The following is a 26,261-nucleotide window of genomic DNA, read 5'->3' as shown; positions in this document are numbered from 1 at the left end:
CGGAAAATCGGCGCGCGGGCGGCCACAGTTGACCCCTTGCGCATGCCCGACATTTGACTGCTGTGTTTTGTTGTGATTGGCGTTTGATGTGAGGATAAAGACGCATAATGCGATCAAATAAACTTCAATCAAACTGAATGCAAGGACGCGATGAATTCAGTAGGACCATGATTTCACGCGAACCCTGAGTCGCCAAATAATAGACACAACCGGCATGTGAAACCTTTACCTACCGCGTTATTTATGACCGAAAGTTCAACCAGGTGCCTTAAGCATTCCAGCTTTTCCAACTCTGCTATGTCCTAAAAAAAAAATCATCTTCGAAACTTAAAACGAAAAAAGCGTAAAACTGGTTCCCCGATATAAGTAAATGTGGGAAATAAATAATGATAATAATAATTGACCTGAAATAGCCGTGTTTAATTTAGGAGCGACTTTAGGAGACGACTCACTTGAATACGGTTCATTCCTAAGTACAACCGCTGGAGATTTTGAAGAGGCTCTAGGTTAGAAAGTTCTCTTATCCTGCGAAAAAGTCACAAAATGTGAGAAAAATAATTTTTTTTCAAGAGATGTACAGGGACAGCATTTTTTTTAGACATCATTTATAACCACGTCAAAAGTCTCTAAGAACGCTAACGTCAATGACCATCTCATTGGAAGGCTTTTACCCACTTTTCCCAAGGCTGTTTCAAGAAATGAACAGTTCGCATGGCATTTTCCTGCCATAGAACGCGTTTTCTTCAGTGTGGTTTGTGAGAGCTTTAACCCTTCAACTCTCACGAGTGAATGAGTTCTAATTTTTCCTGACAGGTTACCCTTAAATCAATTATTAAGGTCATAAGAAGGAAGGAAATAATCATCAATTTTAGAAGCTCCTGATTCTCAAACAAATGTTCCTTGTCAGTAATATAAGAAATATAAAAATAACTGTACTGAGAATATTAATACTGATCTTGGGGTGTAAAGAGCTGAACATATGACTTTCATATATTCCTAGCCATTTATTCATCACTTCACGGGTTTATTTAGAACCAATATAATGACCAGCTCCCATTTGGCTTGTCAGCTCAGTTGGTAGAGCGTTGCACCGGTATCACAGAGGTCACGGGTTCAAATCCCGTACAGGCCTGAATTTTTTTCAGACCTTATTTTCACTACTGCTCAAGTAGTGTGCATTACTGCGAGGATCACTTTCATTCACGTCTTTACCCGCAGTTCAAATATACGACTTTCAGATATTCTTAGTCTTTTAAAGGAAGACATAATTACTATGAAAGTTGAAGACACTAAAAAAAATTATTTCACCTGTTTTCCTCCATATGCAACTCTGTTAAATGCCATTGACTCATAAATGACGTGCTGGAAAGATTCTAGACAAAAAAAATTCATAAATGAATAAATCAAATTACAGGCCAGACAAACAGAAACAGTTTGAGTAAAACAAAACTTAAACAAAACAGCTTTCACTTTAAAAAAAAACTACATTTGTTACAAAGATGTCACCTTTATCTTATTTCGATCCAAAACAAGTTCGCGAAGTTCTTGGAGTCTTTCAAGTCCTTCCACTTTGTTTATTTCATTTCCTACAAGAAAAATGTTCGGATCAATATCACTATGTAGGCAATTGCCCACCTACCCCTCCCTTAGCCCAACAACAGTCAATTGATAACAAGTTGGGGTTAATGTTGAGTTAGGGGAGGGGTAGGTGGGCAGATATTGATATTGATCCAAATGTTCCTAGTATTCACTTATGACAACGAACAAAGCTCCACATTGTCATTTAGAAAAGAAATAGTGTACTTCGACTTCGTCTTTTACAATTTATGTAACAATAATATGTATATAATTTTATTATGTGCTATCTTCTGTCATAGCTGTTAATTGTGCGTGTTCCTTCTAATAATATTTCATACTTATATATTAATCGAACCATTTTCAGACTTCCCTATTATCAAAGAAATAGTGTTTTTCTCTTCTTTTCCTTTCTTTTTAGGTGTGCATTTGTGTAATCTCCCTGACCAGTAATTTATGTAATGTTTAAAAAACGAGCAGGAGTGTTTTATCGGGTTAAAAACCACGAGGCGTAGCCGAGTGGTTTTTGACCCGATAAAACACGTGCTGCGAGTTTTTTGAACGGCTTCAAAAACATTCTTGGAAAAGCGTGTGTCAAGAGAGTTCATAACAATTATGCTTTTGTGAACGTTAGAAATTAGCATACGAGAAAAACATTCATAAGTCACGTGCAGTGTCTTTATATCCGATAAAACACCGCGTACTAATAAGGATGAGGTTTATCGATATAAAGTCACTGCACGTGATGTATTATCTACCATTTGATAGGTTAATGGCTTATGAATTATTAATGAGTTTTTGAATTTCTATTTAATGCTTATGTCAACTGGCTGCCTGGCTTCGCTGCCTGGGTCCAATAGTTGTTCATACACTAATTTTATTTTGAATCTTTTTTTTTTTCCAATAGCTAATAAGACAGGAAAGTTTACAAATGAAGAGGATTATCTTAATTAGTTAATTAAACCGAAAAAGATAACTATTTACCCTGTAGAAACAGAGCCCTTAAGTTAGTTAGTCGTGACAAGTGAAGGGCCGCCATATTGGTAATACCATTGTACCTGTAGACACACAAAAGAGAATATCACAATTTGTCCAAAAACCTTTCGTTTCAGTAAAAGATAACATAGATAAACTCCACCTCGGTAGTTCACACCACATCTACGAAATTCCAAAGGACGCTAGGATATTTTGTCTTACCCCAAGTGAAGAACCTCGAGATTGGGGAGAACTGGAGTAAAATTCTCTGGGTTTGTAATCTCCAATCCCGAAGAGACATCACTGCCTCGTTTCGGCGCGTTTGCTGGTGACGTTGCTTTGGGCTTTGCGACCACGCATTCAATGTGATTATGATTAAGACAAAGGACCTGGGGAGGAAAAAAGTAACGCAAATCTCATCAAACCTGGTTTTACACAATTGTTACAATAATTTTAACTACCATATTTCTTCTTTACACTAGACTTCTTACAAAATAGTAAACATTAAATGCTTTGTAAACAGTACTTCAGATGATTTGAACATGAGAAATTTATTCACCTCGGTCTACGCGTTGGAGACAAGGTGGTCTATATATGGCCTAAAAGTAATCGAGAGGTCTGGGTCCAAGCCCAAGCCTCCCTCCACCCAGGAGTGTAAATGAATACCGTAGGTCATTACCTTAAGATTGATGAGGTTCACTAAGCCGCCAAATGAAGTAAGTGAGTTATGTTCAAGATTCACACTGAAATCGTAAAAGGAGAACCACGATTTGTTAAGAATCAAAGAAAATTACATCATGACAGAGTCAGCAGGGAGGATGCAGTTTTTACACTCCTATGTGTGGAGTAAACTAGCTTCCTGATCGTCCAAAAACAGACTGTAAATGAAGCTTTCGACAACTATTTATCTAGTCCCTCTACTGTTTCAAGCTCATTTCCAGTGTGCTCTTCCTTTCTCAAAGGGGAAAAGCCTAAAGACACTGGAAACGAGTCTACCCACAAATGCATACACACAAGAAAGGCATCTTAGAACACAAAACGACGCCTGCTGGTACCTACCTTCTCAAGTTAAAAAAAGCGTCTTTAGTTCCAAGATCCACAGTTCTTAGTGAGCTGTGGGGTAAGTCAAGCTCTCTGAGATCGGAGAAGTTTGAGTGTCCCAAACGTTCGGCAATAAAATCAGGAGTTAGCCTGAGATACAAAACATAGGGAAATATAATGAGCTAATCATTCTTACAGCACGTTTTATCTGGTCAAATTAAAGTCTTTCGAAACTTTACCCATCGATTATTTTCCAATCATAAAACGAGATTACTGACCTTCCTCCAAACATATCTTTGGCCAGACTTCCCTCTGAAGTTTCCTTAAAAAGAATAGCAACGCCAATTGAAGAAAAGTACACGCTAAATTCGATTTCTTTCTTAAAAGAGAAAAGAAGAAACTCTCTTAAGATCTCTACGGGGTAAGGCTTCAATTTCAAAGAAAATCGTTGAAAGCTACTAAGAAATTAAAAACATTGATTGGAAAGTAAACTGTCAATAAAAATTACGATGTCGTCAAAAATTTCAGTATCTATTCCTTTACAACTATTGCAAAGAAGAACCTTTTCTCGACCAACTGAATTAACATGTTTGAACTCTGTGGACCGCAAAGAGATGATTTGTCACTTGTTATATGAAGTAGGCTTCCTAAGGATTTGTCATACCACAGCTAATCCATCCAAAGCCTTGAGTGATATCAAGTGATAAATAACGAACAAACGGTAGTTCTGACCAGCGGTAGACATCGGATTACCGCATAGGTCCAGAATAAGAAGACTGGGGAGAGTCTAGGAAAAAGAAGGGATCCAGTTCAGATACATGTCAACAAAACTAACCCTTTACACACTAACATCAGTATGCATATTCTCCGTACTATTCTCATACATTTCTTAAGGTGCTGACAAGGAGAATTTGCTTAGCAATCAAGAGCTGCTTTATTTAGTGATCATTTCCTTTAATCTCATGAGCTTAATGCGTGATTTAGGGGTGATATTGTAAGGAGAAAGTAGATGCTAGTCACTCTGAGGAGTCAAAGGATTAACGGCAAAAACGACCACATCACCATAAGAATGTTTCCATTCCTTTTTTACCTTGAGATTGTAAACCTCTCGTATGTTCGCCAGTGTGTTGTTTCCTATGTAAAACTCCTGGAGGTTCTGACAATTCTGGAAAGGAAGACAAATTGAAAATAACGGAATTAAGAATTTTAGGCTTCATTTTTTAAAGAAACTCAAACTTTTTCAAAGCTCTTTTGAAATTAATGACAAGCCGTAACATATCTTTCAGTGATGACAATACTATAAATACCTGCAAGCCACGTAGATGAGATATGGCGTTGTTTTCCACGGATAAATATCTCAATCGAGGAAGCTTCTCCAACATTCCGGTATCAAGAGTAGTGAGTTGATTCCCAGCCAGGCTTAGCCATGTTAGCATGGACTGCTTACTTAACCCTGAGAGAAACCCAAAGAAATTGATCTCACTAACATGGGTTGCGATTGGTTTATAAAGTGTCTTAATATAGAACACTTCCATAGATTAGCCAACTGACACCTTCAAATAACGCGATCTTTGAGTGGTCAATTAAACCTAGTTTAAAAAGCTCTTAATGTGAGTATATAAAGGAAGTTATGTTGCTGAAGCAACATTTCGTAGAAGACAACTTAGATAAACACTGAACTTTACCTTCAAACTTGTTAATGCAGTTGTTTTCAACAGAAAGCTCCTCCAAATGAACACAAGACTCGAGACCCTAAAGAAGAAGGTTTGTTTATAGATAACTTATAGAAGTTTTTGCGGAACTTTGGCGCACGCGTCGATGTACATTTTGATTGACGGACTGCAATGATTGGCTTTATCGCTCGTCCAATCAGATCTCGATGACGCAATCTTTCGCAAGCTTATCTCTGGTTGCTCAAAGCACGTTCTAGAAAAAAACCATCCGTCTTTGCAGGGAATTGACTTCAGTTCTTTGATTGCTTAGAAAATTTTCATTAAGGTATAATTAAGTAGAGAAAAGTTGAAGAAATTCCAAAATTTCCAGTTGTTCACGCACCTCAATCTTAGTAAGATCGTTGCCGTTAAAAGACGCCCATCGTAAATTTTCCAGTTGCTCCATGTTCGCTAACTTTCCAAGATGTTGGTTATCGAGGTTCACCGTTGTAACCTAAAACACAGAGAAATAATTGTTCGTATCAGACTCAACGTTCGTCACCTACTTGGCCTGCCCATCACTCTCAGTTGCTGAAGGGAGAAAGGAAGGAAAGGGGGCGAGGGAGAGGCAGCATGATTATTTTTTCCAGTCCTCCCTCGGCACTGAAACAAAAAAAAAGAGGGGGGGACTCGGCGGTAGGACGGTTTTGTCTAGTCTTCGTTCCTTCCTGCGATCACTTCAATTTTCAATCGACTTTCCTGGTCAAAGCAAAAGAAAGCCTCAAACAGACCATTTACTAAGAGAACATTGTTCACAAAGATTACTCATTTTGACTAATACCTTGATAAACCATTGGCTGTCATCGTCTTGTAACTTAACAGGTCTATTTTGACTGCTGGCCAGGATAGCTTGAGCAGTCGGTACCAGACTCAAAGTCCGCGGTTTGCTCTGGTCTGTGCGAGCATGCGCAAGAATAGCAAAAGAAGAAGGGCGGGAAGCGGCCGCCATCTTTAATGCTGTTGTCATCTCCTCGTCAGTAACTTGAACTCCATCCAAATACTCCAGGTTTTTCAGTCTGCCAAGAGCTCGCATTCTTAAAGTTTCGGGCTAGGAAATAAAAACAGATTTAGCCTTCTTTTGTTTTCAAAGCGTTCAGAGCGTTAGTTTTTTAAACCATACCCAAGTCATCCTGTTATTTTCTTTAACAAGACATTCAACACTCACAGAGCCTCTCTTTCCACTCAAGAGTGAGAATACAGCACCGCGCACGTGTATTACACCATCTACACGCGTGTCAACCTTGCGTAATTCGTGGGACTTACGCGTGCTTGCAAAGCATGTGACACTAAGCGTAAAGTAGCAAAATGATTTGGGCGTTGTGGTTTACACTTGCAAACTATCGGGGAAACTGGCAGAATGCTGGGAATTAGGGGTATCACTACTCCCTCCCTCCCTCCCCCCCCCCCCGAATGGGAAAACAGTCCACTGCAACGTTACCCCCCAGCATTTCATCAGGCTTTCCTAGCAATTCGCTGGTACCTATTTATACTCATGGATTGGGAGAGGCTCTGTGAGAGGATAGTGTTTTGCCTAAGATCACAACACAATGATCCAGCCAAGTCTCGACCCGGTGTCCAGTGCTCTAACCATCACTCACTAACGTATTCGTGTTGGTAATTTATTCTTTCCCACTCACTAATGTATGTGAATTAATTATCAATGGCTCACTTTTTGCCAAGGATTATTGCGCGTGTCCAGATAAGTAAGAGTGATCACGTGTTTCCTCATGATGCCCAGTTCCTCTCGGGTGTGCGTCAGAAGGTTCCAACTCACATCTAAATGCTTTAGACGATTGCAGCCCTATGAAGACACACAAAAAATTTTGTCAATCGCTTCAAAAAAAGTAACGTCGTGATATCAAGCTTGTGCTTCATCCTCTTCCCTACATAATACCACAACATCTGTCTACACAGACCTTCAGTCCATCCAAGGTGGTAATTTTGTTAAAACTGACGTCAAGATACTCCAAAAATATCTGCAAAACAAGAACAAGGAATTATTTCTAAGACCTGAACGATGACAACAACACAAAGAAAAGCCATGAAAAATTCGGGAAAATGTCCCCTAGCCCCACAACAATCAACTGGTAACAAGTTAGGGTTGAGTGTGGTTGGGTTAGGGGAGGGGTAAGTGCGCAGTTGCTCAGTACTGACGTTGATTCAAAATAAGGTGGGTGGGGGGAAACATTGTACAATTCACAGTATACGACAAAAAAAAATTTTAAAAAGACCATTAAAATTCTAATATCAGCATGCAAGCTCTCAATACCGTTCTCTATACATTTCCTGTGGTATCTCAAGGAGAATTTGTCTAACAATCAACTAAAAGAGCTTCTTGAGTTTGCAGTCATTCTCATGGCGTTAATATTTGATTTAAGGGTGTTACTGTATGGAGAAATTAGATACATATCACTTTCCTTACTCGATTAATTTTGTAGCTTCGTCTTTTTTTGGGTCAAAAAACTTTGCAAGCCCACAGCAAAACTGATATAAAAATTCTGATTGGTTAGATCTTAATCTTACCATGTGACTGACGTCATCCAATCGCGTTAGTTCATTGTAACTGACTGTCAACCTCTTGAGGGCCGTCATACAATTCACGAGCTGTAAGCGGCTCAGACCGTTGCCATGGAGATTTAAGCACTGGCCGAGAAAGAATGGAAAAGAAATAAGACAAATGAGTCTAAAATGCTATAAAAAGGGAGTTTGAAAAGCAGCGTGACGTCACTTACAACAATATGTTCCAAACACTCCACATTGCACCTTTTAAACAACAGTTCTTCTGTTAGGGCAATAAACCTGAAAACAGAGACGAAAACAGTATACACAATAACAACACACTTAAGGTAAATTTTAAACATTTGTAAATTCAAAACTTCAAAACGTTCCGTTTCTAAAGTTCTTTACATGACCAGCATTTAGATATAAACTTAGTAGATGGCACGAAGTTTAAAAATCGACGGTCAGGTAAGGTAAACTTTATTTAGCTTGAGTGGCCCAGTCAGCTACATATTCTCCCAGAATTTGAACAATACAAAAAAAAATTGAGGAAGGGGCTCATGCATAAAAGATTTGTCAATACTAACGGGACGAGTGACGGAAAAATGTTTTGAATTCGCGCTTTAGCCAAGAGAGTTTATAAAATTAAGTCGGATCCACCCTCCCTCCCACTCACGTTCTTTTGATAGCAAAGCCACGTGACCGGCCGTAACCAGGTTCTTTCCTGAGGGAAGAAGGAAGAAGACCCTGGGAACGAGCTCGAGGTTGGGACAGTCACTGAAAACTGATAGATTACTGCTACCATTGGTTGTAAGACTACAGTAGACAGAAGTATTTTATCTCCTTACCCTCTCTCCCCTTCTCTCCCCACCCTCTCTACCCTACCAAAAGATGCCTAATTACCTTGGTCTTGTAGGAATAACAGGTTCCATGTTCAAAACATCCTCGTCAGGAATGTTTTCTTTCTCCTCCCCAGGCTCCCCGTTCTGTTTATTACTTGGCGTGGTCACATCCCCGTAATAATAAATAAACGAAGATTTGGGTTTCACCTGAGGAAAAAGTGGAATCGATTGACAAAACTAAAGAATGACAATCCTCTTATCCTCTTAGCTGATCCTAATTGATACCTGCCCGAGTCCCTGAGCGACGCGAGCCGGCTAGAGGTCTGCAAGGGGTCTAGCGCTGAGTAGGGCCAGACCCCAAGCAAACCTCTCCCTGACTTGTCTCAAATCTTCCCGCGGGTGGAAAAACGCGCGTTCCGCATACCCCTATAATACGGCTAACAAGTGCCTGCTATCTTTTCCATTACTAAAACCATCGTTCGGAACTTCCAAGGTGTCAAGAAAGATTAGCGATTAGTGGATAAGCCTTACCAGAATTATGTCAGGGAATAACAAGTAAAAGATATTTCCTACAGGACAAAAAAACCGAAAATTATTTCCTTGCCTTGGTGATATATTCGAAATCCACCACGTACTCCGGTAATACCATCTCGTGATCAAACACGAACCACGCGCACTGCCGCGCGCTGCACTCGCAACTCGTGTCCATAACTTGTCTCTTTATTGTCGATCCAGGTCTGCTCGGACAGTTCTCGTGTTTTTGCGCTCGAAATACTGAGTCTGCTCCGCGATATGTTGCTCTAGTGATCCTTGACAAAAACAGAAACGCTCATCAATTTAGTTATAAAAGGAACATTTATGCCACTTGGAGGCCTTCGACTTTGCAGATATTCGCATCATAGACGAGACAAACTTCGCCCAATACTTGCTTCCGTGAATTCGCAAGGTCAAGTGAGTGAATCGCGTGTTCTGATTGGTTACCTTTGAGGACAATCGGGCCCTCGAGTATCGGGATGTTCCACCTAGGACCCTCAAAAAACCCACATCTAGGATCTTTTCGACAGCAGTAATAACAGAAGGCTCAAAAAATAGCCACTCTACTTCTGAAGACGGTTGACAAAAAAAAGGAAAATGTCTTGGTAACTAAACACACTTCATATCGCGCTACCAGGCAAGTTTATCGAACTTGTTCAGGTCGCACTTCGTCAACATACAGCCATCTTGTTTGGGGCGAGCTTGGTTCGCAGATTTATGAGCTAAGTCAACAATTAGGAGTTTCGGTGTTCAATTCTGCCTTGGCTCTTAAGCGACGACACTGCCTTAAAACATACAGTTCTTATAATAAAAATTTCTGACATACTTGTTTTCATTTTTTGCCGGGACGACTTTTCCGACAAACACTTTAGCTACAATCAGCTGACCTAAACACAAAGCAGAAGAAAAACAGATAACAGAAAGAAAATAGCTCAGCACACAACGTGGATCTTAAAACTTTTTCGCACTAACGATCAGAAAAAAAAAATGAGGTGAAACGAGTTGAGCTCAGCAATACAAAGATAATTGCTAACCCTCTACACCTCAACATCAGTATGCATATTCTCCATACTGTTCTCTATACATTTTCTAAGGTGCTGACAAGGAGAATTTGTTTAACAATCGAGAGCTTCTTTAGTTGGTAATCACTTCATTTTTGTTATCTTAATGTGTGATTCAAGGGTGATATTGTAAGGAGAAATTAGATGCTGGTCACTCTTCGAGGTTAAGGGGTTTTAAACAAATAATAATGTTCACATTTAGTCCACGCGTCACAGGTTTCGCCGGCGCTCAAGGAAAATGGACACCGTCGTGCACGAAAAAAAAAACGCAAACTTGTGATGGTAGATAGTCTACTTCAATCTTTCATTCGCTAGTTCAGAGCACTCTAAACACCACGAGTATGGGTATGTAATGTTTCTTGAACTGTCTTTTATATGCGCTGTGTAATATTTACCGATCCCTCTTCATATTCTCACCGTGTCTAAACGGACACTGGTCAGTACTTCCTCTTTCCCTAGCCCGTTTCCTGAGAAAATCCACTCTTGATCTGTCACAGACACTAACACTGTTGGCCAGTGGGACTCCACCCTCTTCATTTAAGCTCTGTAAAAAGAAAGAAGGCAAACTTATCACAAAAAATTGGCACTATGGCCAACCACCAACCAGTTTTGCTGACGAGAAACCCTTTAACTCCCATGAGTGACCAAGACAGAATTTCTCCTTACAATATCAATAAAATATCAAGCAGGCAAGTGATGAGACTAAAGAAAAATATCAATCAGGGGATTATGAGTTGATCCCATAACAAATTCTCCACACTAACATTACAAGAACTGTATGGCAGACAGTAAGAAGAATTACTAATGAGATCTTGGGAGTTAAGGAATTAAAGCCGTTTCTCAATGGCTCTTTACGACACTTGCCTTTGTTCTGATTGGCCAATTCACATAACTTAAGATTTGGTTTTAAGTGAAAAAACAAACTACAAAACAAAAAATTTTGTAATAAAAAGAAAACGCTCTGAGCGTACCTCATAAACTTGTGCCGGCCGGAATCCCTCCTCCAGTACCCTTATCGGTTCACCATTTCCGTTCAGCAGAGCAGGATTCCACATAAAGAAGAGATATTCTAGAAGCCTTTTGTATGATCTTCCCCTGGTTGACGATATCAGAAATTTATTGAGATTCCTTTTAGATCTTTCAATGTTCAACAAATGTGAAAATGTATATGTTGTTTGCCGGATGGGAGGTCCGTATAGTGAAAAACTGTGGCACAGGTTTTGAAAACTGCGCCCGAGCCCGCACTCCTCAAGTTTGGGGTCACAGTTATTCGCTTATCGAACCGACCTTCGGCAGGTAAAAAAAATAACTAATCTGTCTTTTCAACTTTCTTTATCGTCTTTCAAATGAATTGTTCGTGTTTGCAAATGTTTCCAATGTTCGTGTTTTCGTCCGTATCTTCAGGATACTAAAAATGTATTATTACTACGCCACGACAGGCTGTATAACTCCATGAGGTAGTAAGTTTGGCGTTTAGAAGCTCAAATTTGAATACAGACAATAGCCTGTGGGCAAGTCTTTATCAATAGCGCTTTGGGATGAGCGTTTCCTCGCCCACGAGAAAGTGTGAGGCCTCGCGAGCCAACGAGAGCTCTGCAAGGGGTCTGGCGCTGATTATTAGTGCCAGACCCCCGGAAACCTCTCCCCGACTCGTCTCAAACCTTTCCACGGGCGGAGAAACGTGCTTTCTGGAGCGTTATTGATGAGAGCCTGCTTGTATCAAGTTTTGTAACCACATGTTCAAAAACTCACGAAAGCGTTACCGTGACCGCGGGAAAGATACACGAATCCAGCCTGCACTAAAACAAATCAGATTGTGGCATTTGATACCATACACTCTTAGGGAAAAAAAAAAAAAAAAAAAAAAAAAACTCATCTCCTCAAGTGTTCATTTGTACATACTGGGTTAGCTCCGAAATATCATCCCGGTCCAATATCAGATCAAGTTTATCATCAAATCTCGTTCTTAAGATTCTGTTATGGATTCTCGTGATCCTGTGAACCTTGATACCAGAAATTCCCAAACCCTGAAATTTAACAAGAACTCAAGTGAGTTTTTTTTTTTTTTAACAATTTAAGTGTCGAAAGTAATCACAAATTCCTTCGGTTCTGCTATACTTTGCCATGTGATTGGTCCAGAAAACTCGCGCCATTTTCTCCACCAATCAGATCCAAGAGGGTTCTCCTTATCAGGCGGTAACCGGTAAAATTTACCTCTCATAAGAGCACTTATTAAAGCCTGCAAACGCTCAGAACCCTTTAAAAATACGCACTTATGGTGAACTAATCTGGTAAGAAAGTGAAATAACAAGCCAACAGTGTGTACTACTATAGATCTACGTGTGCTTTAGTTAGCTAACACTGACTGGTACCTTTCGAATTTCGAAGCAAGAGTGATTTTTCGCGGACTTTCTGCTAAATCTCATGACATTTGTCAGTTCTCTGCACGAGCAAATATGGTGTCGTTTAGTTGTTCAGTTTCCAAGCTGAAACGGCAGCAAACAATGCTGTCGTTTCTGTCCAGTAACAAGAGTGGCTGGTAAGCTTTACAAGAATTTTATTGATAAACAAAACAAAGGTTACGTACTAGCGATGGAAAAGCAGCCAATTGCCAGAAATAACCGCCTTAACAGCTCTACAATTGCCAACTGTATTAAGAACACGTGGGGACAAAGCTACCCTTCATCGTGAAATTCTACTTGAAATGTGTTTCAGAAAACGGTTTGAAAGAAGCCTTGAAAATAAAATCTCTCGACAGTGTAAAAGTTCTGAAATTGACACGATTAGAACACGAATTCAGCTATTCGATGTGATTCGATTTCATAGCGATGCGATTCGTAGCTGACACCGCTGATTTTCCAGCGATATGCCATGTAAGTGACGCCAAAGATATCACCCGAAATCGAAGGGAGACAAGTTTACATTATAAGCAGTTTCGTTCACATTATAAGCAGTATTGTTCACATTATGAATTTTTCGATGGAGAATTTTTGATAGGCGCGATGTACTGTATACTTTAGGAAAGTAAGGAACAAAGTTGATAATGACCAACCGTCTGCAGCTGCAAATGTGCTTTACTGGTTTGAAAAGGTCCCTTACCTATTGTGCTGAAAACTAGGGAGAACACTGTCCAAAACTAAAGCCAATTGCGACTCGGTAACCCGTGTATTCCCGCGCTTCAGGCAGTTCGTTTGTTTTTACTTTGAGCTTGATCCGATTGGCTGTAGGGCTAGCTTTGGTTTTGCCTTTACAACACTCCATCGAAATGCGTTCTATTGTCATCTAATACATTAGAAAGGGAACGTGCATTTGCTTGAATTGCCAGGGCAATGACGCCAGTTTTAGAATACAGCTTACTTATAAAGCCTTTTGTTTTGCTTTTGTTCGGCTTTTGCTATGTGTTCAATCTGCTTTCGCACTTGTACTCTTTTTTTCCCCCACCCTCACCCCCCCCCCCACATAAATCCCAAGTTCCCCACACCGGTGGACTGTGGCTTGGTTTCCATGGTGATTTCCTTATTGTTGAGAGATTGTTCCCTTCCTCTTGACGAAGCGTTTAATTACACGATATTTATAATAAATAAGTGTCAATTCTTACCAAGTAGTCTCCACCACAGAACCTTGAAAAAATCAGATCATGACAGGACTTGTACCTAAAAACAAACAGACTTGATGTCACTGATGCTGCAGTAATCACCCGGGGCCCAGTTGCTTAAAATGCAGAGAAAGCCATTCAACTGATAAATCCCTATGCAGCGGATAAGTGTTGACAAAACGTACTGTATTATCCACTGAAAAGACATTTATCCAGTGTATAGCTTGTGTAGTTGTTTATAACTCGTGTGAGAAAACTTGGTTCCAACAGCTTAAAAGCACACCACCTAGTCATGACATAGCAACAAAATAAGTGCGCATACTCGGCAGATATGGCGCGTCCGGAAAGCGTTTTGAGACTCCAGCGTGAATTAATTTTGTCGAGGAACGAACAGAACATTATTTTACACTTTTTTAATGAGGACCAAGTAAACATATTTGGTTTTATGAAAGGACTGAAGGTTAAATAACAACCTTTTAATTAAACTTCATCGCAAGCAGTTTTAAATTTGTCCAGACAGCTGAAGCGGTGGCAGTCGCTACCAGTCGCTACCGTTACGGATGCAATACTTCAGTTCCTAAATTCACACCTGCAACTCCAAATTTTTTTTTTGTGTAAGACATGTGACGGAGGAGTTGCCACAGAAACGTTCCTGAAAAGAGTAACCTTATCTGTTTTGGTTTGGGCTTATTCCCGCCTAATGAAAACAAACAATGCAAACTTTAAACATGCCGCCATTTTGTCTCGAGTGTTACTATGGAAATATTTTCGTTCCCATTGCTTTACGCGCATAAAACCTCTTGCGCGTTGCAAGCGAACGCATTCATTTTGCCCCTGTGTCCCAAGTCATTACAACGTTCGCACATGCACAGACGTTTGAGCACTGTGTTGGCCATTCCTGGGTCCTTCGTTAATTGTTATTCATGATTTATATAGTTCAATAATTTTGTACCACGGATCTGTTTGTTTGCCGTCTTCAAAGCGCACATTTCCTCCAGTCTCCAACTCCAACAACAGCCGCTGAACTGTCATCTCGGAGACATTATTGACTTGTTCACAACTCTCCTGATGACACTGATTAATTCTGAAAATAAAAAAGGGACGAGCTCTGTAAACTCTTCTCACTAATTTATAGGGAATCGTAAGCAACTAGTTTGGAGAAATATGATTTAGATCGAGGAGCACACAAAAGAACCGAACATTTTTACAGAGTTCTTACTCTTCACGCTGTCTCTGTAGTTTCGCAATTCTTTTCAGCAGTGCTTCCTTCTTCTTTTGCAGCTTCTGTGAGAACATCATTGTATCAGTCGCTAGGGTCTCTTTCTCTTCCGAGTTTTCTTTCTTCCCCTCGTCCCCTGCAACAGGACTTATGGGATTTTTGTTTTCTTTAAAAGATGATGACAATCCCTCTCTTTGTTCCTCAACCTCTCTCTCTATCTGTAAGGAAAAAAATTGGGAAATAAAGATCCTTAAAACAATCTGTCGCTCTAAAGATGAATGTGATAGCGTATCACAACGGCCAATCGGAAGGAAAATACCCTTAAGAGCCAATGAGAACTCAAAGTAAAAAGTAAACTGCCAAAAGCGCGGGCGACCAAGTCGAAAATGGTTTTAGTTTTGCATCTGATTGGTTGAGAGCGTGGCACGAGTTTTCTGGACCAATCACAGAGCGAAGTAAATCAAAAACAAAGTAATCATGGATTACTTTCGAAACTCAATAGTCCATTTTACAGTTGCGTGCTTGGTTGCCAAGCCTTTGAACAGGAGTGAGGCTAAGGTTGACCTTGTTATGATACAAACCTTGCTGCTTTTCAAATGCAAATTTACTTTGTTATCATGCTAACTAGATACTGGTCTCTATCACAACAAAGTCACCTTCAGCCTCACTCTAAATCAAAGGCTTGGCAACTAAATACACAATTGTAAAATGGCCTCTTGCACATTCCTTAAAAGTATGACAACTTTTTCACGAATTTCCTATTTATCACTGTAAACATACATCTTTGACGGCTGAAAAGAGTTTAAGCATTCTGTTCCTGGGTTCAGCCTGAAGAGTTGCTCTCTCAGTCTCCAGTCTGAAAAGCAAGTCAGCCTTGTTTCTCTGCATCGTCTTCACGCGCATGTTGTAATACATCTTCTTCTTAACCACTGTGGTCTAAAAGAAGAGAGAATTTGAGAGCTGAAAGCTGCCTGTTGGGCCTTAACATAATATGCATGTAAATAATGTTGTCATAAAGCTGAAATTTTTTTCTTAAACAGCGAATGCTGTCACTGCAAAATATTCAAAGTAAAATTCCAAGAATTTCCAGGTTTTCCAGGAACCCTGTATGTAAGATCTAAGCGCTTGCCAATTATTTCTGTGTAATTTGTAATTACCTATTTAGCTCTTAGTTTTTTTCATACTTTAGATCAAAATTTTTTCCTAATTTTTTCTTGTTAAGTTTGTCAGCGTTTTTCTTCGTCAGTTACACCTTTTTGCTCGTTTCTCATACCACACGCTATTTCGCAGTCCTCTTGTATTTAAAGCCAGTTTCTTTTACGCTTAATCATTTTTTAAGTCAGTTCACCTAAAGTCGCGCTTCGCGCAGTTCTCTATTTTGCAGTTACATAGTAAGCGTTATCAATCCAAGTATTTTTTCCGTTTCGCTTTGTTTGAATTCATTTTTTGTTTGTAGTTTGTTTATCTTCATTACTTAACTGACCTCTGACGTATATTTTTAGTTTCAACCTACTACTACCGTAGCTCTCAAAAATAAAAGTATTTCGAGTTAGAAAGGTAACGCTTTTGTTGTTACACTGTGTATTGGTAGAACTTGACAACTTAACAGTTGTGGAGATCATAGAACTGCTTGGGTTAGTTTCGTGGATAAAGTCAAACCAGTTCTCTTGGTTCACATACCTCTGCCAGTTCCTTCAGTGTTCTATCGTCCACATTGTAGGAGTCCACTCTTTTCAGGTTTGGCAGGTGAAACAAGAGATGTGTTGAGTAGTTGCACAGCATAGCCACTGGGTTTGGCCCGTACACAGGGTCTTTTAAACTTAGAGACTCCAAACATGGCAGCTGTGACAAGTTTGTAAGATCCTACAACATGTAATGCAACAAAAAACTTCAGTTGCTTCTGCCGCATCTTCAGAGCTTCCTACCCATTGCACATACACATAAAGGCTTTTATTCCCTGTGCCAGCAATTGATCGACCCAGTTTTTTCTGCCTCCCATCTTATAATACAGAGTTGTCATTAGAAAATGTATTAGATGTTTGATCTGAACTGAGTAAGCAGCTGAATTGATTTATGCTTGCGCAGCAAGTATTGCATGTTTCAAAGCAACACGCCCTACTAAGTAGGGCCAGGGGCATGCTATGGAAATAAAATAAAATTCTAACAATGTGAGTTTTGAGAATTTGGTATAAACTGATATTTCTCTTTATTCTCATTAATTGTCTGCCTGATCTTGTATTGATATTGTAAAGAGAAATTCTGTCTTGATCACTGACCAGAATTAAAGGGTTGAAGAACACAACAAATTTTTACCCTCAGACACACCTACCTTTAAGGATGCAATGCAATTTGCTGACAAATTCAAAGTTTTAAGATTTAAGTTTCCATTGAGAGAATTCCCTGTGGGTAAAGAAAAGAATGTTATTCGTGCGATTTACTGTACATAAAAAGCGAAATGTTATTCATGCAATTTACTGTAGATGAAAAGTGTAATTCCTCATCATGAATAAGTAGGCATGGAGGTCAAAACTAGAAAATGATTATGCAAAAACATTAAATTTCAATTACTGCTCACCAATTTCTGTAATCTTATTTCCTGCCAAGTTCAGATCAAGGAGATAAAGAAGCTTCTCTAAGCCCTAAACAAAAAAAAATACAGTTATTCTTATTTTCTCTGAGGCATCACAGCAGGTCAGAATCTTAAATCCTTGAATCTGATTGGCTAAACCTTGGTCCACAATTTTTTCTGCACCATTCATAGCAAAGCATTAAAAAGCAAACCAGAAGAAATAACTAAATAAGTTATCCACTAGCCTAGGTCAGTCTGTTTGGGATAAAACCGATGCCTTGGTCTTGAGTACAGCCCTCTGCAATTGGCCCTGGGCTTTACTTAAGATCTGAGTTACGGTTATTTCACATAATTTTTTATGGACTCCCTCCACTGGTATATAACATATACTTACTGAAAGAGAACTGACCAATACATGCACATCAGTCAGACTTATAATAAAGACAGAGACTGTAAAATAAGTATATGTTATGCTGCAAAGAAAAAAAAAACTGTTAATTTGAGTTTGTATTGTGTATGGAAGAAAGAAAAAAATTCTGAGCTAGAACACAACTCAAAAGCGAGACTATACGTGCATTGCCTCTTTTCATGTGTCCCTCAGATAACAGAAATCCCTTAAATTCATACCTCAATTGCAATGATATTGTTGTTGTTCAGCCATAAAACATTCAGCTGTTCCAGGTGAGAAATATTCTCAATCTTTGTAATCTTGTTGTCATATAAGAACAGCTTTTTCAACTTCTTACAGCCATCAAGGCCAGAGATAGCCTGTAAAGTAGAAATCCATAGTACTCATAACAGTATCATAATTATAATTTCCTAACTTGTAATTATTGAGTTAACTGCTTTCTTTTTCACAAGTCATTCTGCACAGTTGTAATCGGACAGTGTAATCTGACAGTTGCTGTAATTGGACAGTTGACTGTAATCAGACAGTTGGCTGTAATTGGACAGTTGTTGCTGTTGAAGCAACCAATCACTCTAAGTCAACTCAGCTAAATCTACCAATCACAAAATTTCTCACAATAACCATACCAACAACCACTTAACCTAAAAAAAAAAATTGGGGAATTTCTAAAATGGAGGAATTTTAACTTTAGACATCTGTCTACCGAAGATGTTTGTCCTAAATGTACCTTCTTCTCAATGTGTGACTTTATAGCTCAGTTGGTGGTTTCTGGGAGGAACAAGTTTGAATCTTGCCAATTTGAAACTTTAATAATTTGCTTTAGGATTTTCCAATCTTAGACCTCACAAATTTTGGCGATTTCATGTTTCTTTCTTTTTAATAGAGGCATTGTTTGCTTAAGTTCCCCATTAATATTTGAGAATTCAACCTTGACTTGTACTTACAGTTATCTTGCTTTCAGACACACATAACTCTGTAAGGTTTGGCAAACAGTCCAGATTCTCCAGTGTTGTTATCTGTTGTCCCATCAGAGTTAAATTTTGAAGATCTGGGAAGTTCTCCATACCAATAATCTTGGGAAATCCAGAGAAGAACATCTCCAGGCTAGCAACATTCTTTCCTGCTCCTTTCTGAAGCTTTTCAAATTTGATCCCATTTACTGTGCACTATATGAAAAAAAAGAGAATTGCTTATTAACCAATTCACTCCCAGCAGTGACCAAGACATACTTTCTCCTAACAACACCAGTAGAATTTCATGCAGATAAGTAATGAGAATATAGAAAAATATTCTTTAGGAGATAACCAAATGTTTGATCCAAGAACCAATTCTTAGAACTAAAACTATGAGCAGTGTGTGGCAGAAAGTAAGGAGAATTACTTGAGAGATCTTGGGATTGGAAGGGTTAAGAAAAAGCTTATTTCAAATCAAGGTTTGATAGAGATTCTACTTTTTGTTGTGACAGTGCCAAATGACACCCTTCAGCATGGGGGAAAGCTGAGTAATCTGCAATACTCAAAGCTACATTTTACAACACAATATAGCCAAAATAAGAAATGTAAATGAAGGTGATCTTCACTACTTAAAAGTAGTAGTAAAAATAAGGCCTGAAAAAAATTCAGGCCTGTATGGGATTGAACCCATGACCTGTGCGATACCTGTGCAGTGAATTTTTTTCAGGCCTTATTTCCACTATTAAGTAGCATTCATATCTGTAAAGATTGCTCTCATATTCATTTCTTCAGTGCAGTTCACATAATTCTATGATTTTAATATATTTACAGTCATAAATAGGAAAGTAGTAATAATGATGACAATAATTATGATATTTAATGAGGGAACCTAACTTGCCGAGGCATTTTTCAGTGGGGCCCTCCATGACTAATTAATTGCCTTGTTGGTTATAAAAAACAAATATGAATAAAAAGTAACATATATTCTTGATACATAAAGAGAGTGAAAATGTTTTTCAAAATGAAAATGAATAGAATATCAAAGTAGAAATTACTTAAAATTAGCTAAACCTGTTAAAAAAGGTTTATAGTTTTTCTTTAACAATGGATAAAAACTTTGTTCCTTTCAAATCAATCAGAAGGCTGTTCCAGTCTTTGGCAACTTGGTCAGCAAAATTCTTTTAAAGAAACATCTTTACTGAATATTAGAAATTCTCCACATACCATGTAACATAAGTTTGCCCATTGCTGTGCTGTTATAATTTTTGAACACATGGACATACTGGTATCTTGTTTTGTGAAATGAAGTTTTGAAATATTTTGAAATAACATACACCTCAATGCAGCATAGTATCAATACTACCAAAAATAGATTTAAAAAGATTGGTTCCACTCTGTAAGCAATAATTGTAATCATTGTTCTGAGAAACAATACATCCTGAAGACAAAACAAAACATTTGCATTACAGAAAAAAGGTTTTTGGTACATTTACAGAAATGAAGAATAAAACTACAAAGAAGTTCAAGATAACTCACCAAAAAAACAATTATTTCAAAATAATGTTATTCTTAAACAAAAGCTTTTTTTAAGGTGGTTTGCATGATCAAAATAGAATGCTTGTTCTTTAATTAGTACCCTAAAACATGTCCACTGAATGGATATTTAGTTATATATCATGCTGACAATAATATCAGCAAGAAATTAAACATTCATTTATCTCACCACAACTAAACGTATTTTTGAAGGTATGATCTGTGCTTCATTGTGAGACTTTCAAACAAAGGACAGTAACATGGAACTGAATGGAAAAACCAAGTGCAGTAATTATATGCAGATAAAATGATTTGATGAAACTGTCATCATGATGTTTCCACAGTTCTCCTCTTCAGGTTTACAGCTTGTAATAATCTCTTACTTAGGGTTATACCAATGAATAATATCTTGCCTTCTCAATAACAGAGCTCACAATTTACCATCTCTGTGAGTCAGTCTATTACCTAATTACTCCTTACAATATCACCCACAAATCACATGTTAAGGTCACAAGAATAAAGGAATGATTTCCAAGTAAAGAAAGTCTTGATTGTTCAACAAATTCTCCTAATTAGCACCTAGAAAATGTATGAAAAACAGTATAGAGAATGTGCTTACTGATATTTGGGTGTAAAGGTTTATTTCATTTTTGGGTCTAATTTTATTTGTGCATGGCATGAGTGCAGTGATGCTAAACAAAATCAAATCAGTTACCAGTTCATGAAGTTGACTTTTGTTTTTAGTCTTTTTTGCTCCTTTACTGCTTGCCTGAATTGCTTGTTTCTTTCCAAAGAACAAAACAAAACAAAAAATACCCAATCACATTAGAAAAAAAATATGCATAGAAAATAACATCTCATCATTTGCTCGCCTGTGAGCAAGCCCTTATTAATAGTGCTGCCAGAAGCATGTTTTTTTGCCCAAACGAAGATTTTAGAGAAGTGGGGGAGATGCTCATCAGGGGTCTGGCACTAACTGCTAAACCTCTAGCAGCCCCTCCTCTCTTCTAAAAGGACCTTCCCATTTCACCCCTCTCAACCTCCTTTTGGTGACTGATACTGCTAGATAAATGCACCTACCAATGGTTTGCCCCAGGATTGGGGTGGGAGGGGGGGGGACAAGCTACCTGCAGGAAATTGATTGGGAGGGCCCTCCTTAGATGGGGATTTTGACATTTACCCACTGATTTCAGGTCAGGAGTTTGACCTACCTGCCATGTTAGGAGTCCAGCAGGTGATTTTGAAAACCTGAAAATGTCATATTCCCCTGGGTTGGCAAATCTCAATGTAAAGCTGGTAAATCTCAATAACAAACTGATAACCCCCCCTGGTTAAGAAAGCTTGTATTACTGAAAGTACATAAATTTTTTCCATGCTGCATTTTAGATGATTAAGACAAACTACTTGGCCAGCTAGCACATCTAAATGAAAAACTGATCACCTTATTTAATTATGACAGCTTGAATTATTATTAATTAGTGCATAAATTATAATAATTTTTCGGTGTTGCATGTCAGGTTATCAAAACGAAACGAATCATGTGGCCAGCTGACAATTTTCAATGACAAACTGATCATCTTCTTTGATCGTGACAGCTCGTATTACTATTAGTGCATAAATTAGAATATTTTTTACATTTCTATGTGATCCATTATTTAAGTGCATTTACTCTTTGCTTAATTGCTTAAATGAGCTTGAAAATAGTAAAATGTCAGGTGCAAAATCTGATTTAATAGATCAGTGCAATCGATACCTTGGAACAGCAGGAAAATAGAGCAAAGGAAGGTTTAAAAAGGAAACATCTGGATATATTATTGTGATTATAATAGGTCAGGGCTCAGTTGTGTGGAACAAGATGTTTAAAGATTGATGCAGAGCTATCCGCAGATTCGTAAACAACTGTTGTTTGCGATGTTTATTAATCTATATCGATCAAAACAACACAAAGCATCACTCAAGAAAAACCCAAAACAAGTATTAAAATAGAACGCAACCCTAACGAGAATTAGCCATAAGACCTTGCCGCATCTGCGAGAAAAGTTCACAAATTTCCCAAACAGGAGTCTTCAGTGTTTAAACTTTGTCAAAACTCACCAATTCTCTCAATGATTCCTCATCTTCACCCGAAGAGGCTGAATCTGCTTTTTCTTCTCTGGAACCCCTCATTTTATTGACTTGTCATCATTCGTTTTCGCGAGGAAAAATATGTTGCAGGAGGATCTTAACGCATTTGAAGAAAATTGGCTCGATGCAAGTGATGACACACCGCCATGTTTTCTCGAAGACTCAAAATGGAACAATCTGATTGGTTTACAGTTGCTCTAGAAACTTTCCCGTCCCAGGTTCAATTCAGGATTCCTGGGTTTGATCAGGAAGATGACACTCACGCGTCTTCTTCGTAAAGCCCGACAGCGCGCTCTTAAAATTCCTTCTTTGATAGCTGCAGCCAGAAGGTTTAACAGCAGTCTTGTCGAGACTAAACAAGATGGAGAGATCTTCCTTGTATCGATTGCACGACCCGAGAAGCGCAACGCGGTTGATGCAGAGACCGCGAAAGAGCTCGCAGACGCGTTTAGACATTTCGAGATCGACGATGAAAGTTCAGTGGCTGTGTTGTATGGGAAAGGAGAAACGTTTTGTGCAGGATATGATCTAGAATATCTATCTACCAGGGGTCCTGATGAGTTCCTGAGATGGCTCACCCCCCCTGGAGAAGGAGACGGTCCCATGGTGCGTTACAATGTTTACGTTTATGGCAGACACTGAAAATACGAAATACAAAAATTATTTGAAATTATGCAAACACTTGGCATCTTTTTTGCTATCTATAGAATTCTATTACACTCAATTTTTTTAAATGAGAGGCTTCTGTTTTGTTCTGTTTTTTTTTCTAGTTTGTTTTGTATTGCATTCATGATCGTTTGTCCACTGGTGCAGTAATAGGGGCTATGATGGAAGCGCGGCGATGTGGAAGAAAAAGAACTCTTTCATATTGGAATATTTCGGATATTTTCCTGTTATCCTTTTTTCATCCGGTGACTATTTCAAGAGAATAGCTTTGCTGAACAATTAAGCCATGAAATATTGCCATTAAAAAACCCTTAAAACCATGTTATCCCAATTAACAATGCTAATTTGTGAGTAAAATTGGATGCCAATATAAACACAGAGAGAATTCCCAAAGAGAAAGGAGTACAATATGGATAGTATTATCAGCTCTTTGAACAACTGGACAGTGGTATTTTATCACAGAAGGGTCAGGCCCCATTTCTCAGTCATCATTTTTCAGTATTCATTCGCTTTTTCCCATTCTCAGTTTCCCATTCTTCAATTCCCATTTGTCATTTTCTATTCTGCGTCTCCTTTCCTCAACTCCCCATTCTTTGTTTTAACTCAGAGGTCCACCTTGAGAGCAAGATCTGAAGAATTATTTAAAACACAATAGGAACTTTTTTGATTCCATTGAGTTGAAAATAATTGAAATCATACCATATAGTGTTGTGGTAAAAATCTCTGAAAACAGATCAAATAACTTGAAAAATGATTTTTTTTGCATGATTACTGATTGGTGAGATGCATGATCACCCAAGGTGACACGAGTAGCTTTTAATTAAAATCCCTGTCCTTTTTTGTCGTGGCAAAGAAACAGGCCCTTAATATTGGGGATTTGGCACAAATATTTCTTCAAATACAAGGAAAGTATGAGGTGTTGAACAATGCAAGCTGGTGAGAGGTCTACAAGGGATCTCGCACACTGATAATGTATAGATGTATTTACTCTCTGTCCAGGGCCCAACTCGATTGAAACTCACTAAACCAGTGATTGGTGCCATTGAGGGACATGCAGTTGCAGGAGGAATGGAGTTGGCACTGATGTGCGATCTCAGAGTTGTTGCAGAAGATGCAGTCATGGGAATGTTCAACAGAAGATTTGGTAATAAAAAGCATTAACAAATAACCTATGCAGCCCTTAGCATACTTTTAAAGAAAAAATCTTCTATAATTGTGGCAAAAGGGCTTAGTACAGTGGCAATGTGCGACTGTTTAAGGCAGTAGTGATATTGCCATCTAGGGGGAAGTAGTGATACTGTAGTTACTTCATGCAACCACGATAATTAGCTCTGGCTGGGTGGGTGAATAGGTTTGAGTACAGACCGTACCTTTTTACTTTGACAGAACAGCATTATTAACATATGATATTATAACTGTACAAAGGTGTGCCTACAGTGGATGGAGGTACAGTGCGCTTACCGTACATTGTTGGTCTTTCACGTGCATTAGACCTGATCATGACAGGCCGTGCTGTACATGCAAAGGAAGCTCTTAGCATTGGCCTTGCTAACAGAGTTGTTCCCAAAGGAAAAACAGTTGAAGAAGCTCTCAAACTTGCAAAAATGTTGGTTCGCTTTCCAAGAGAGGCACTGTGTGCAGACCGCAAATCTGTTTTCTATGCCACATTCAATGCAGATTCCTTTTACGATGCTGTGACATATGAATACTCCAAAGGAGTGAAACTGCAAATCATGAAGGATTCCATTGAGGGAGCAAAGCAGTTTTTACAGGGGAAAGGCCGTAAGGGTTCGTTTGATGACTACTTGGATTAAAATTGATTTTCCACATTACTTTTACACATCAATTTATGAACAAATTGCTAAGTATTGAAAATGAATTAAAGCTAGCTAACTTCAAAACATCATTATATATAACCCTTTAACTCCCAGAAGTGATTAACATAAAACTTCTCCCAACAATATCCATACATTCTTCAGCAAACAGGTAATGAGAATATTCAAATTTGTCAGGTAGAAGCTGCTATCTTGATCCAGCACCAAGTTATCATAAGTAATTTACAAGGAAATGTGTAGCAGCTAGAGGGGAGAATTAACAATCAGATCTTGAGGAGTTAAAGGGTTAAATTAAATTTATTTTCACTGAGATGAAGACTTCTACATCAAAAGAGATGTTTTATGGGTAAAATTTAAAAGACTGAACTGTAAGCATTTCCTTTGTTTGTGTTGTATTTATTAGGTTTTACAGTATGTTTATTTAACCCTGTAACTCCCAGACCAAATTTGTAATTCTCCTTACTGTCAGCCATAAAATTATTTTAATATTAGTTCAGAGAATTTAGTATTGGATCAACTAATTATTCCCAGATTGATATTTTTCTTTATTCTCATCACTTATGTGGTTGATATTGTATTGATGTTGTAAGGAGAAATTCTGTCTTGGTCACTCATGGCAGTTAAAGTGTTAAAGTAGAAGCCTTTTGTTTAGTTTCTTGATTGCTAATCTCATCCCATGATTCATTGCAAACTGGCTGTTGTGTGTGTTGATGCATTAACCCTTTACACACTAACATCAGTATGTACATTTTCCATACTATTCTCATACATTTCCTAAGGTGCTGACAAGGAGAATTTGTTTAACAATCAAGAACTTGTTTGGATTGTGATCAGGGGTGATATTTTAAGGAGAAATTAGATGCCACTCACTGTTGGGGTCAGGATTAACTAAGGGAAAATGATTGCTTTCATTTGATGTGTTATTTTTAAAAGGCCATTTGCAACAGTACTCAAAAAAAAGTGCTTTTTTATTGTTTGATTTTTGAAATTCTTGATTCAGTGTATACAGACCTCGTACATTGAGGGACGAAAAAAACCCACATCATTCTCTAATTATTTTACAGTTCTTAAAGTAGGCAGAGGTCATAAAATGATTAAAAGAACTCTTCGAATTACCAA

At 38.4% G+C, this 26,261-nt stretch overlaps 2 protein-coding genes across 2 annotated transcripts in view; one reads left to right on the top strand and one right to left on the bottom strand.

The window, feature by feature from the left end:
• LOC113669825 (leucine-rich repeat-containing protein 9) overlaps positions 1-23,146 on the bottom strand; it is a 26,515-nt gene extending 3,369 nt beyond the window's left edge. Inside the window, exons 1-36 of the mRNA XM_089198927.1 lie at positions 22,612-23,146; positions 21,233-21,301; positions 18,976-19,197; positions 18,250-18,390; positions 17,629-17,692; positions 17,383-17,453; positions 16,734-16,916; positions 15,834-15,989; positions 15,054-15,271; positions 14,787-14,918; positions 13,838-13,892; positions 12,142-12,266; positions 11,211-11,334; positions 10,657-10,783; positions 10,005-10,065; positions 9,249-9,453; positions 8,706-8,851; positions 8,036-8,102; positions 7,827-7,946; positions 7,220-7,279; positions 6,973-7,104; positions 6,085-6,351; positions 5,647-5,757; positions 5,277-5,343; positions 4,899-5,044; positions 4,682-4,756; positions 4,256-4,378; positions 3,870-3,913; positions 3,610-3,741; positions 3,230-3,293; positions 2,773-2,939; positions 2,560-2,633; positions 1,507-1,586; positions 1,309-1,373; positions 453-525; positions 234-302 (exon numbers count right to left, since the gene is read on the bottom strand). Coding sequence (XP_089055053.1) covers positions 234-302; positions 453-525; positions 1,309-1,373; positions 1,507-1,586; positions 2,560-2,633; positions 2,773-2,939; positions 3,230-3,293; positions 3,610-3,741; positions 3,870-3,913; positions 4,256-4,378; positions 4,682-4,756; positions 4,899-5,044; positions 5,277-5,343; positions 5,647-5,757; positions 6,085-6,351; positions 6,973-7,104; positions 7,220-7,279; positions 7,827-7,946; positions 8,036-8,102; positions 8,706-8,851; positions 9,249-9,453; positions 10,005-10,065; positions 10,657-10,783; positions 11,211-11,334; positions 12,142-12,266; positions 13,838-13,892; positions 14,787-14,918; positions 15,054-15,271; positions 15,834-15,989; positions 16,734-16,916; positions 17,383-17,453; positions 17,629-17,692; positions 18,250-18,390; positions 18,976-19,197; positions 21,233-21,301; positions 22,612-22,683 — 4,107 coding nt within the window. The 5' untranslated portion in view covers positions 22,684-23,146. The remainder of the gene's footprint in view (positions 1-233; positions 303-452; positions 526-1,308; positions 1,374-1,506; positions 1,587-2,559; positions 2,634-2,772; positions 2,940-3,229; positions 3,294-3,609; positions 3,742-3,869; positions 3,914-4,255; positions 4,379-4,681; positions 4,757-4,898; positions 5,045-5,276; positions 5,344-5,646; positions 5,758-6,084; positions 6,352-6,972; positions 7,105-7,219; positions 7,280-7,826; positions 7,947-8,035; positions 8,103-8,705; positions 8,852-9,248; positions 9,454-10,004; positions 10,066-10,656; positions 10,784-11,210; positions 11,335-12,141; positions 12,267-13,837; positions 13,893-14,786; positions 14,919-15,053; positions 15,272-15,833; positions 15,990-16,733; positions 16,917-17,382; positions 17,454-17,628; positions 17,693-18,249; positions 18,391-18,975; positions 19,198-21,232; positions 21,302-22,611) is intronic.
• On the top strand, positions 22,868-26,261 carry LOC149051306 (uncharacterized). Its single transcript, XM_089198705.1, has 3 exons — positions 22,868-23,247; positions 24,307-24,451; positions 24,733-26,261. The coding sequence occupies exons 1-3, from the start codon at positions 22,894-22,896 to the stop codon at positions 25,119-25,121; spliced, it is 888 nt and encodes a 295-aa protein (XP_089054831.1). The 5' UTR covers positions 22,868-22,893; the 3' UTR covers positions 25,122-26,261.

The sequence above is a fragment of the Pocillopora damicornis genome, chromosome 1 (genome assembly GCF_964200805.1).
Source record: "Pocillopora damicornis chromosome 1, jaPocDami1.2, whole genome shotgun sequence".
Classification (NCBI taxonomy): Eukaryota; Metazoa; Cnidaria; class Anthozoa; order Scleractinia; family Pocilloporidae; genus Pocillopora; species Pocillopora damicornis.
The sequence above is the reverse complement of the archived record's forward strand: the minus strand, read 5'-3'. Positions and strand labels throughout refer to the sequence as shown.